At 37.3% G+C, this 12,390-nt stretch overlaps 1 protein-coding gene across 2 annotated transcripts in view; it reads right to left on the reverse strand.

Moving 5' to 3' along the window:
• The window catches only part of PTPRD (protein tyrosine phosphatase receptor type D), a 1,886,025-nt gene that overhangs the window by 294,184 nt on the left and 1,579,451 nt on the right, over positions 1-12,390 (reverse strand). For both annotated transcript variants that reach the window (XM_067553085.1, XM_067553086.1), the window contains one exon: positions 4,580-4,725. In XM_067553085.1, the coding sequence (XP_067409186.1) occupies positions 4,580-4,725 (146 nt within the window). The remainder of the gene's footprint in view (positions 1-4,579; positions 4,726-12,390) is intronic.

Consider the following 12,390-nt stretch of genomic DNA (forward strand, 5'->3'; position numbering starts at 1 on the left):
TAACAGGAAGATATAAGAAAGCACATTCTTACTTTAGGCCCTTCATACTTCCTTATGCCCCACTAACACACTGCTCCTAGTTGCTTTTCCTGCTGCATTCTGCTGCACTTCTCCCCCCTTTGGCATGTAAACTGAATTTATTTTGCATCCATATGAAATCCAAATAGCTAAGAGTTATACTACTTTGCCAATTAAAGCCAACATAAGAGTCACTCTTTTGATTACACAATTCTTGAATGTGGCCCAGACACTTCCAAAGGGGATGCCCCTGTTTTCTCCAGCTGTGAATTTGGTACATGATGTATAATATTAGCTGATAATATAATTGAAAATAAAGTGTGTCCAGTTTAGAGATAAAATGATGCAAGTGTGTTGGTGGAGGTGGTGGTTGTTTGTTTTTTTGATTCACTTACATAAGCAACATTCACTCCCCCACCTGAAAACATCTGCAATCTGGAGCTAATAGGACTGCTGCCTCTTCCCTCCCCTTACTCAGGGAACTGAATCAATCATCTTGTCAGGATGTTGCTAGTCTCTGGCACAGGCACAGATGCATTTTCCCTAGCAACTAACTCAAAAAATAATTCACTTTCATTAGTGATGTACAACCGCTCAGGACTATCATCTGCACTTGGCTATCAGGCAGAGATGCCATATTCATGGTTCTCTGCAAAATAATCTGGTGTTTGATCAGAAAAATAAAATTTACTTTTCTGCTTAAGCTCCCTACTATGCTCAAACTAATAGGCTAACACCTTTACAGGAAGGAATGAGGGCTGATAGGAATTTACAGTGCATTTTCCAGGACTAAGTCACTGAAAATTCTTCTTCTGTCTACTGCAGGTTGTGAAAGTAAATAACAAGTGAGAGGTCACTGTCTTGCAAATTTATAGCACCATAGCAGATTCTTGTTTGGCCCAGGACGTTGCTATGTCCCTCGCTGACTGTCACCTGACTCTAAAGAGGCAACGGACCCCTTTAGCCTTAACAGATCCCTTGACAGAGCAGCAAAACAGGCTTCTGGGTCTTTCTTGGGACCGTAGAAGAAAAAGAAGAGTCCGACTTCCTGAGCTGTTGCGATCTCTGGAAATAAAACCAACAGGCCAAACTTCTGAAGGAATCTCAACCACCTCTCACTGGTTGCTATGTAACACTTAAGCCATCATATTCCATGCATGTTTGGGCAGCAATGCTATCATGTGCACAGAACAGAATTTACTAGCTCTAGCCCATTTGTCCTTGGTTTGTGTACACAAATGTGTTTTTGTCTAACATTTAAATGCAAAATGACAGTACTCAAAAATACACATGCAAAGTTGTATCTGCACAAATCCAGGCTACATTTTGAAAATCTTAGAGTACAAGTCACATGTAGGGAATGCCAGGATTTTCCTTTGCCTCATTTGGGAATTAAAATAAAAAGATAAGAGATTAATAGCAAGACCCCTATGAAAATCCAAAGGTCACCTTATTTGGGCAAAAGACAATAAAAGCTTCTTGTTTACTTATGGGTGGGTTTAGAAGGATAAGATTTTTCTCAGTAACTGTTGGCAAACAACAATTTCACATTACACACACAAACTAACAAAAAATGTTTGTATTGATAATCACAGAAATTTACAGCTAGGCAAAGCAAGAAAAATGCTGCTTGAGAATTTGATGTTTGATTTAAGGATATTTATTTCATATATTTTGACATGGGATGTTGATAATTGTATTTTAACAGTTATAAAAGCCTTAACTTTTTGAATCTCAAAGTCTATTGTCATTACATAATTATAGTCTAGACCTCTCCATTGTCTGATCCTCCCAATTTTCCATAGCTGTGAAAATTTAATTTTATAACAATCAGAAAAAAAAGTGCTTAAAAATAATGATCAATATTATCCTTCAAATTACAATAAATAAATAAATAAATAAATCAAATTTTTCCTAGCCTATTTATGGACTAAAAATATTACCTCATAAACAGTATGGATGAAAGAACTGCGAGGTGAAACTCTGCCACTCTGGTTGCCAACAATGTATCTTCCAAACTGTAAAAGGGACCTCCAATGGCAAGCATTTATTTCTTTTATTTAATTTCAAAATGTTTTTGTTGCTTGCTTCTTTTACAATTCCTGTTTTATCTGCAGACAGTTTGTATTTTGTTGTTTTTTAAGGAAAGAAAACACTATCTTTACATGTTTTTCCATCAGGCAGCAAGAGAACCTGCTCCTCACTTTCCTAGCAGTAAGCTAATGAGGATACCCCAGCAGTCAGAGAGGCTTGCAACTGAACTCTTAGGAAAGCAAGAGACCTTAAAAGTACTGGGTAATCCTAGGTGATGACTGGCCAATGGAAAAGTTGCAACTGACTAGGCTGGGAAAACCTTGTGGAGTTCGGGTGTTGCGTCTCAATATATATATTTTTGGGTATACAGGATGAATGAGTTTGTGAACTCTTCTTTCCTTCCTGAACTCAACTCTTGCTGCCGACTGACAAAGGTGACTATTTTTTTTAAAATGTCTAACCATAGTGATGCCTGTGCCATGTATATACTAAGAGTAGAAGTTCTATCACTCCACAACATGGAATGGTGAAGTACACAGCATTTTGCATTTGTTTCTTCTTCCCCTCTTCAATTTCTTTTGCAGTCTCTCCTAACCAGGATTCTAAACCAATCATTTTCAAACTGAACTTTCTAATCCATGTTGTTTGAATGGATTCAAAGCAGGAAACACACCATACCATGTTCATTCATAATATATATTTACTATATAAAAAGGTCTTCCCTATGCCTTAAATTTCTGAAATGATAATCTGCTCCCATTCATTATTTGGGCAATACTAAATACTTGGAATAGTTCAAACAGGGAGAAAGAGCTCTTTATAATGACAGGTAGGCAGGAGAAACCTCTTTACTACTAAGTAATGAAATTCAGAAAGATATATAAACATTTACTTTAGCAAATAGGGAAAAACAACACTAGTTATTTGAGTTACTGCTGAGGTAGAAAGTCTGAAATGTTCCCTGTTTCTCCATGTGCCTTTTCTGAATCTAATTTCTGCTGTTGCTCTAATTTCCATTTGAAAATTCTACAGCAGAAGTTAATGTCTTTTTTTGGAGAGGGAAGAAATCTCCTTAAAGTGTTGATGTGCTTTCTGCTTTAACTAACTAGCTTTTCAGTGCTTTATCATTAAAATTACCTGTTAAATGTTTCATAATTCTTTGAAACATGTTCTGTCCTATTCAGATATGCACTCTTGTTCCACATGCACTTAAGGATTTTTTAAAATACATTTTTACATCATATATTTACAGTTCTGTTCAAATATTTTATGGAATTAAAACCTGTTTATCTTTTAGTCTATTCTCCTATAAAATAAATGCAGAAAAAACATAGAATGGTATATGAAACAAATAAAACATAATACTGCAAAATAAAACTGAATTAACACAAATACAACAGCCAAACATATACATGATCTGTCTTTGACAGTTTGTTGCTCAACTTCAATGTAGATTTTGTGACTATTATGGAACAGATTGTGTATGCTTTATTATAAAGTGCCTATTCTCCTCTGTCTAACTCCATTACAGAAAAAATAATTATGCATATGCATTGAAAATTGGAAACAACTTCTTGCACTGAGGGGAAAGCACACATCTTAAAGCCCTTTGACAACTATTTTTCTTACTGAATTAAATACATTTGCAAAGAACATATTAGCTAGTGAACATGTTGATAGATCTCTCACGATACATATCATGAGCTGATTGCATTTAAAGACTTTTAAAATAAAATAATTAGCCCACACAAGAAATAAAATGTTTGCTCTATTGACATAGCAGATTTACAAAACCATGATTATCTACTCAAATACAATTAAAAGCTAGCATCCTGGGTGAACATCGTGAAGAATTCCCCCAATATATTTGGTTTGTCTCTTCATAGTCAGAGGCACAGACTTACATTTTCCTAACAAAATTTTGGCATGCAAGTCTAGACCATTCATTAATATGTGTCATAACTGTGTGATAGATAATTTATAATAGTAATTTGCCTTGTGATTATTTTCTAAAAGCAAAATCCTATTTTTAACATTGAGAAGCTGAAGTTATACATAATCAATCCCCGGTTTTGGCATCATCCTCTCTGAACAGGCATCTGGAACAGGTCTTTCCCCAGTCCATCAGCCAATCCAACTTCAGTCCTAACTCCTCCCACCACTTAAAGAGGTAATAGTACCTCCACATTCCACAAGAAGACTGTCTTTATCATTTTGTTCAATTTCCTGCCATGTAGGGAGGGGAAGTCACCTCCTCTGAGACCATTCCCAGTGCTAACTTTTAAAAAGGCAAAAGGAAACTCTTAAGAGGTATCAGCAAGCCACCTTCTTTTCAATGGCCTTGTGCTCAATCAGTTCGCAGAGTAGGTTGTTCCCAGGACTGCTTGCAAATATTTATTTTCTGTAGTGATGGCTGTTTGCTTAGTCATTGGTAATAATGCATACCCACCAGGATTTAGAAAAAAAACAAATACATGTGATGTTAGAATGAATGTTTTTCAGAGGAACAGAACAATGGACCTAATACCTCAAATCTCTGATTGCTGACTTTCTTTCCCTTTTTATTCCAGACAATTTTAGGTCTTGGGTCTCCTGTAGCTTGGCAGATGAATGATGCGACTCCTCCGGAGACCCCTGTCTGGTCAACGGGAGTTCTTGTAAACTTTGGCGGTGCTAAAACAAGAAAATAAGTAACAAAATAAATCTAAGCGGTAGACATAAGAAAAGCATGTCAAGCTGTCAAAATGAAAATAAAAGGAGGAAATACTTTATTTCTCTAGGAATGGTATTCACCTGTAAGAGAAGGCTTTAAAAAAAAAACCCTAAAAGGTCAGGAGAGCACTTTGAGATTTTACTAGTAAAATCTGTATTAACACAGAAATCTAATACCATCCGAATTGAAAGACCACACATTAATTTTTATCACCGTTATAAATAAAAATCTAATTTGTCCTTTGTTTCAAAATGAGCTCATCAATCAAATGGAATAAGATCATGCTTCATAGCTTGATGTTACCATCAGGGGATGTCATGAAAGCAGGTTTTCCACCACTGAGCCATTAAAATCAGTGACATTTAGGACAGAAACATTTTGAAAAGTTTGAGGAGATGGGTGTAAATGCCTACAGATTAAAAATCCAGACCAGAGAGGAGAAAGGACAAATGCAGTAGAGAAATTAATGCTTGTCCACAGTTCATAAAACACCACATTTATAAATCCTGGTGTCTCTTCCAAATTATCCCATAATCTGCTGAAGGACCAAGGGAAAGAAGATGTTGTATCTGCAGAGACAGAGCAACAAGAAAGAAGACAGTGAGAGAAAGGAGAAATGAAAAGATAAAAGGATACATGAAAAAACAGAAAGGGAATGAAAGAAGTATGGATTTTCACTAATTCTTCCCTTTCCTTCTGTCCAAGAAGAAAAAAATTCCTTGTGTTAATGTAGTCAAACCTTGATGATGAGAATCCTAGTTAACCGAACACCTTGGTTATACCAAGGCCAGATATGATCACTGACGTGTGAAATCTGACTGGTGCATGCAGATGTAAGTGCTGCAGAGTCCTTAAGTATAGCTGCTGCATTCTCTTGTACAGCTAGCCAGCCTCTAACAATCTATTATATTTGGGGGAGCTAATTTAAAGTTAGTGTCCAAGGTCAGTGACCCACAGATACCCAGAGTTTCCATGTATCGATTTCCTTTATTATGAACTGGTATATAAAATTATTATATAGAGATTACTATGTTTAGCTTGAAATGGAGCAGAAATAGGTTTTGGAATGTGTGGCATGGATTTAATCAACATTACAAGTCTAACAAGTCCTGTCTACCTCTTCTGTCCCATCATTTTTCTTCACTTTTCCTTTCATCATCTGTCTACACTTTTTTGTTATTCTCTTTGGTTCTCTTCCCTTTTCTTTTCTAGCCCTCCCTGGTGTGGTTCATCCTTTGTGCTAGTTTTGTTTTTTAATTTGCTGCTTCTCACATATAACTTCTATCCTCACGTTCAGCAGAGTTGGCCTTTCCAGAGGAAGTGCTTCTTGTCAAGCAGTTATTTGCAGTGTAGAAAACCAGAAGACTATACGCAAGTGTCAGTAATCATGGTAATAAAAATGTTAAAAATCAATGAAAAATTATGAGAAATGAATAAAAAAGGAAACAAAAGTTAACTGTCATTATAAATGAACGTATTTTATTGTCCTAAATAGCCATATTTAATACAAAAGAATCGAGAGTGTCCTGAGTATACCAAGATGAACCATGTATTTTTCATGCTACCGTTCATATGTTACAAGCACATTGTAAAAAACTGTTTGCCAAAAATGAAAACAAAATATAATGTTGCTGTGAAATTCCCACACATTTGTAATAGATGGGACCGGCAAAATATTCATTGCTACAGTCTCAATTACAATATAAGTTGACTTGATCAGATAATGTTCCACAATTATTTTATGCTTCCATCAGGTTTTTTTTTCATTTCATTAAAAAAAAAAAAAAAAAGAGGCTAAAGATTTACAATCAGAGCAGTTGTTTTTGTATAGATCTAAATCATTTTACAATTTGAGTGTTACCTCTGGTGATGGAAAGCAGCAACAGAGCTTAGTTGACACAATTAGCGTATATAAGCAAGCAGCTTTTCAGAATGCTATGGGAACCTTGACCTGTTCACTGAACTAATTCTGTCTACTAAAATTCCACATGCTTGAAAAACAAGTGCACTGGGGAGTCTAGAATGAACAAAGTAAAGAGCATGTCACTGTCTCTACAGGAATTCAACAACTATACTGAAATTTCTGTCTCAGAACAAAACAAAATCTGGAGTCATGAATAGCCAAAGAAATAACAGGAAAGAAACTGGAAAATCCTGAGCCTGAGACAAACTTTATGCCTGGATCTCAGGAGAGATAATAATTAAGTCAGGTAGAAAGATTAACAGATCCTGCTAACTTTGGACTCTTTACTACATATATATTAACCTTGCCCTCTGATATGTAAAAAAACGTGATCGGTCCAGAAATGCTGATATTCCATTGCACAAGCTGTGATTTTGTGTTATCAAGATAAAGTTGAAATACTCTCATGCTCCTTTTATTCTTGATGGCAGAGTATTAATTCAATGAAACACCTGCAAGCCACTTGAAAGAAAAATGCTGGATGAGTGAGTCCTTTGATTAAAATAACTGTGGGTTTAGGCTAGTTAGAAAATATTTTAACTCAAACCTGTATGAATCTAACACCACACACGGCTAACACCACACCTTCTACTGATTAGCCCACTGATTTAAATTTCACAACAATGAAGCAGCAAAAAGTGTGACTTACTTCCTTTGAAACATTTAGGTGGTTTGTTTTGCAAAACACAAGCTGTTCACTGTAAATCATTTCAAGAGTTAAGAATGGTGCCTTTCCACTCCCCACAACCACTAAATCAATAATCTTGAGGACAGGATTATACAGGGTATTTTTTAAAAAAAATCTTAATCTAAAAGTATGTTGAATCAGTTCTGCAGTTGAATAAAATATTCTATTAGGGTTTTACAGTGCTGCCCATCACCATACTATATGAGGCAGCACCATGGTTTATTGCTCTGCTGTAAAATGTAGTGATGAAAAAGAAAGAAGAAATAAAGGGGAAATTTCCCCTTATCAAAATCCAGAGCCAAATTCTCTCTGGGTGTAAATTAAAACAGCTCCACTCAAGGCAACAGAGCTGCAACGATTTATACCATAAAATAATTTGACCTCTCATTTAAAAAATTTCTTGAAGCTTATACTGTGCTAACTGCAACACTGCTTAAGGAATCATTCTTCCCTGAAAACTGACTCTGTAAAGCTAACACTTCCCTGTTCAGAGTTATAGGTGCTGCCTGTAGAGACAAAAATAAGTTTTCTGGTTTTTTTTCCCGTTACCACTGCAGAGCCCATGCAGATGAGAGAGAGCAAGCTGGATTATGTTCCTTCTTATGTAACACCAACAAAATTGTTTATTAAGTTCATACAGCCACACCTGTGCAAACCTACTGAAGGCAATGGGTTTGCAGAAATGTAACTGTGGCTTAGAATTATTGTGGCCTTCCGAATTATTGTTAGCGGGTTGATTCCCAAGAAGGAAAGAACATTATTTGGCTCTTAAGTACCAGGATGAGGTTTTGCAGGGCTGGCAATTAATGAAATAAAATGTCAATAGTAATCTGAGAACATTTGCTATGGGAATGAAAGAGGCAAAAATATGGAACCCAGGCTGATGTTTTTACAGTCACTTTTCAGAAGAGAACAACATTTTAAAGTCATTCTGAGAGCAGTATAGTATGACTTTTATTAGTAAAGAGACTATACATTCTAATTTTACAGTAAGAAACCTAGGAACTTCTTTTGGGTGCCCAAAATGCCCCATTCTTTCCTTTACTCAAGTAAAACAATCCACCAAGTAGAAATTCCTCTTTTTAGCAGGAAAAACCAGTCCAGTGGAATGAGTGTTCAATGTGATGAACAGTGTTTAGAGTGAAGAGAAAAGTCTAAACATTGTACATGCTATCAGTGCTGTCCTTCTGCCTAAACTGAACGGTGATAACACTTGTTCAATGTTTCATGATAAACACCTTCAGAAGAGTAAGTTATTGGAAAATTATTCCACTCTGAGAAATATGCCTGTGTTGTTAAGTCAGAAGCACAGCAGTGACACCAGTATACACTTTTTTTAAAAGTTAACTTATGTATTTTGTGTGAATATTTTGTGACCTCACAAAAAGCGTAGGCATGGAAGTGTCCCAGTTTCTCATCTTGAAAATATGGCAACCTTATTTGTTAGACTAGCATTTAGTACCACAAAGGTCAAGTTATTATGAAAAAAGACTGTGTCCTTCTTTCAGTGAAAAGTAGAGGTACTAAACATGTACAAGACAGAGAAATGGAAGAGTTATGGTATTCCTGGAGTTTTCAGTCATTTACTGCATAAAACACCTGATTTTAGCAGTTCACCTCCTTACATTTATCAAATCAAATTTAATTGGGCAAGTCAGTTGAATTTGTCAGCTTCAGGCTCCCCAACTGCAAAAGGAGAATAATACTTCCATGTTTTGTAGAAAGTGTGAGGATAAATGCACTAATATCTGTGAGGCATTCAGATACTATGGTGCTGGGAACGAGTCGGCTGGCTGGACAGATATATAAATATCATGATATCTATCCAACTCCCCATCCATCAGTGTAGTTATTTAGTTATTTATAAAGTTATAGAGTTGGCTGATGTGATTTCAGAGCCATTGGCTATTATATTTGAAAGCTCATGGCAATTGTGGGAGGTGTCCCTGATGATTGGAAAAAGGCAAATATATTGCCCATCTTCAAGAAAGGGAAGAAAGAGGATCCAGGAAACTACAGACTGGTCAGCCTCACCTCAATCCCTGGAAAAATCATGGAGCAGGTTCTCAAGGAATCCATTTTAAGGAACTTGGAAGAGGAAGGTGATCAGGAACAGTCAACATGGATTCACCAAGGGCAAGTCATGCCTGACCAACATACTATGAAGAAGTGACTGGCTCTGTGGATGTGGGGAAAGCGGTGGATGTGATATACCTTGGCTTTAGCAAAGCTTTTGATATAGTCTCCCACAGTATTCTTATCAGCAAGTTAAAGAAATATGGATTGGATGAATGGACTATAAAATGAATAGAGAGCTGGCTAGATCATCAGGCTCAACGGGTAGTGATCAATGGCTAGATGTCTAGCTGGCAGCCGGTCACAAGCGGAGTGCCCCAGGGGTTGGTCCTGGGGCCGGTTTTGTTCAACATCTTCATTAATGATCTGGAGGATGGGGTAGATTGCACCCTCAGCAAGTTTGCAGATGACACTAAACTAGGGGGAGTGGTCGATACCCTGGAAGGAAGGGATAGGATACAGAGTGACCTAGACAAATTAGAGGATTGGGCCAAAAGAAATCTGATGAGGTTCAACAAGGACAAGTGCAGAGTCCTGCACTTAGGACGGAAGAATCCCATGCACAGCTACAGACTGGGGACCGACGGGCTAGGTAGCAGTTCTGCAAAAAAGGACCTGGGGGTTACAGTAGATAAGAAGCTGGATATGAGTCAGCAGTGTGCCTTGGTTGCCAAGAAGGCTAATAGCATACTGGGCTGCATTAGTAGGAGCACTGCCAGCAGATCGCGGGAAGTGATTATTCTCCTCTATTCGGCATTGGTGAGGCCGCATTTGGAGTACTGTGTCCAATTTTGGGCCCCCCACTACAAAAAGGATGTGGACAAGTTGGAGAAAGTCCAGCAGAGGGCAACAAAAATGATTAGGGGGCTGGAGCACAAGACTTATGAGGAGAGACTGAGGGAACTGGGCTTGTTTAGTCTGCAAAAGAGAAGAATGAGAGGGAATTTGATAGCAGCCTTTAACTACCTGAAAGGGGGTTCTAGGGAGGATGGAGCTAGGCTGTTCTCAATGGTAGTAGATGACAGAACAAGGAGCAGTTGTCTCAAGTTGCAGTGAGGGAGGTCTAGGTTGGACATTAGGAAAAGGTTTTTCACTAGGAGGGTGGTGAAGCACTGGAATGTGTTACCTAGGGGAGATGGTGGAATCTCCATCGTTAGAGGTTTTTAAGCTGCTGTTTGAAAAGCCCTGGCTGGGATGATTTAGCTGAGGTTAGTCCTGCTTTGAGCAGGGTGTTGGACTAGATGACCTCCTGAGGTCCCTTCCAACTCTAATATTCTATGATTCTATGAAAGTGCCTATCACCAAGGTAAAAGTACATTACATCACTCTCAGATAGGGAAAAAAATTGTGCTTGTTACCTTTACCTTTATGGAGGTTGTTAATTAAATTTTGACACAAATGATCGCTGCATTAAATGTTGTCAATGTCTTAACTGATTCCATTTTAAATTGCTAGGCTCTCTGATGGTAAATACAATTATCACATTACACACACAATTCTGCTTATTAATATGAAGACAATGTCGACTGAGAATTGGCAATTATTTTTAACCTCCCTTATGTGATGCTCTCTTCTGGGAACCCAGAACTGTAAGCCCGTTTTACCTCACTGCCTCAGGGCCCAAGCATAATTTTTTCGGGCCGAGTACAAACTTGTAACACGGACCCCCTCCCAAACACATACCACATTTCCTCCTCACACATACAATCTCATGAGCCATGAAAAAAGTTTGAATTCTGAAATTACTGTCACATATTCTACATTTCTGAAAAATGCCCCCCCTTTCTATTTTTGTTTAACATAACACCCAGCCTAAGAGTCCTACAAATTTGCTGACTATTTTGTAACTTTTTGGTCATTGTAAAGGTATTATATCCTGTCAATGTATTGATTTTTTTATTCTAATGGACCAATGTGACTACTAACATTTTATAATTAGGTCAATTAACTTTAAAGCGTTATTTTTCTGGCCTTTTTCATAGCAAAATCATGAATTAGCCCCTCAGAGTCAATTTCTTTTGCAAGTTTACACTCAATAGACAAGATAGCTAGGTGGCTTAACTGTTTTTGCCCCATTGTAGAATGCCTGCAGTTTTTGATGAGTGCTAACTTGCTGAAGCTTCTTTCAGCTTCTGCCACAGTCATTGGCAGTGTGCAAAATATCCATAGGCCAATGCACATTTCACTGAAAATTAGTTGCAGTTGTTTTTTGTAATTCTTATTTAATAAGATAGGTGGGGGTAGTTCATATTCGTTGCCAAAAGTAGACGTGAAGATTTTTTTCAGGTGCAACATTGAGAAGGAAAATTTTCAGAAAAATCTGTAGGATACTTGTAAAGTAGACATTTAGAAGCTTCTTCCAGTTCCCCAGGCTCCAATGTCACATATTTTAGGACTGAATGGAATGTCAAACAGATGTTATTGGTTGCTTTGAATCTGTGCTCTAATTTTCAGATGCCATTGTCCAAAGCTGCATCGAAAATATTCCTTCAGAGTAAAGACTCTGGTTCATTTTCAGAGATGGTAGAATATGATTCCTCAGGCTCAGATGTCTCATCATGAAATCTTTTCCGTTTCATTCCTCTCTTCTTTGGCAATTGTGCCAAAATTTCCACGCCTTCTGCTACAAGACATGCTTCCTGTAGAATTTTGGGCCCCTGATCTCTAAGTTGTTTTATTTCTTCAATAATATCAGCAATGAGAGCTACCTCTGATTCAACAGAGATTCCTCTAGCTTGTAAAATCTTGTTTCTGTCCTCAATACTTGAAAGAACTTTGTACCAGAAGCTAGCCATCAAAAGGCATAAAAATGAGCTGAAGTACCTTTTCAGTGCTTCTACTTGTGATTGAGCTTCATGTGTCAAATTTAATTCAAGAGCACATTCCAATGCTTCCAGA

This window comes from Emydura macquarii, unplaced genomic scaffold, assembly GCF_026122565.2.
Source record: "Emydura macquarii macquarii isolate MOO-44397 ecotype Brisbane River unplaced genomic scaffold, CSIRO-AGI_Emac_v2 contig_1451, whole genome shotgun sequence".
NCBI classification, from domain to species: Eukaryota; Metazoa; Chordata; order Testudines; family Chelidae; genus Emydura; species Emydura macquarii.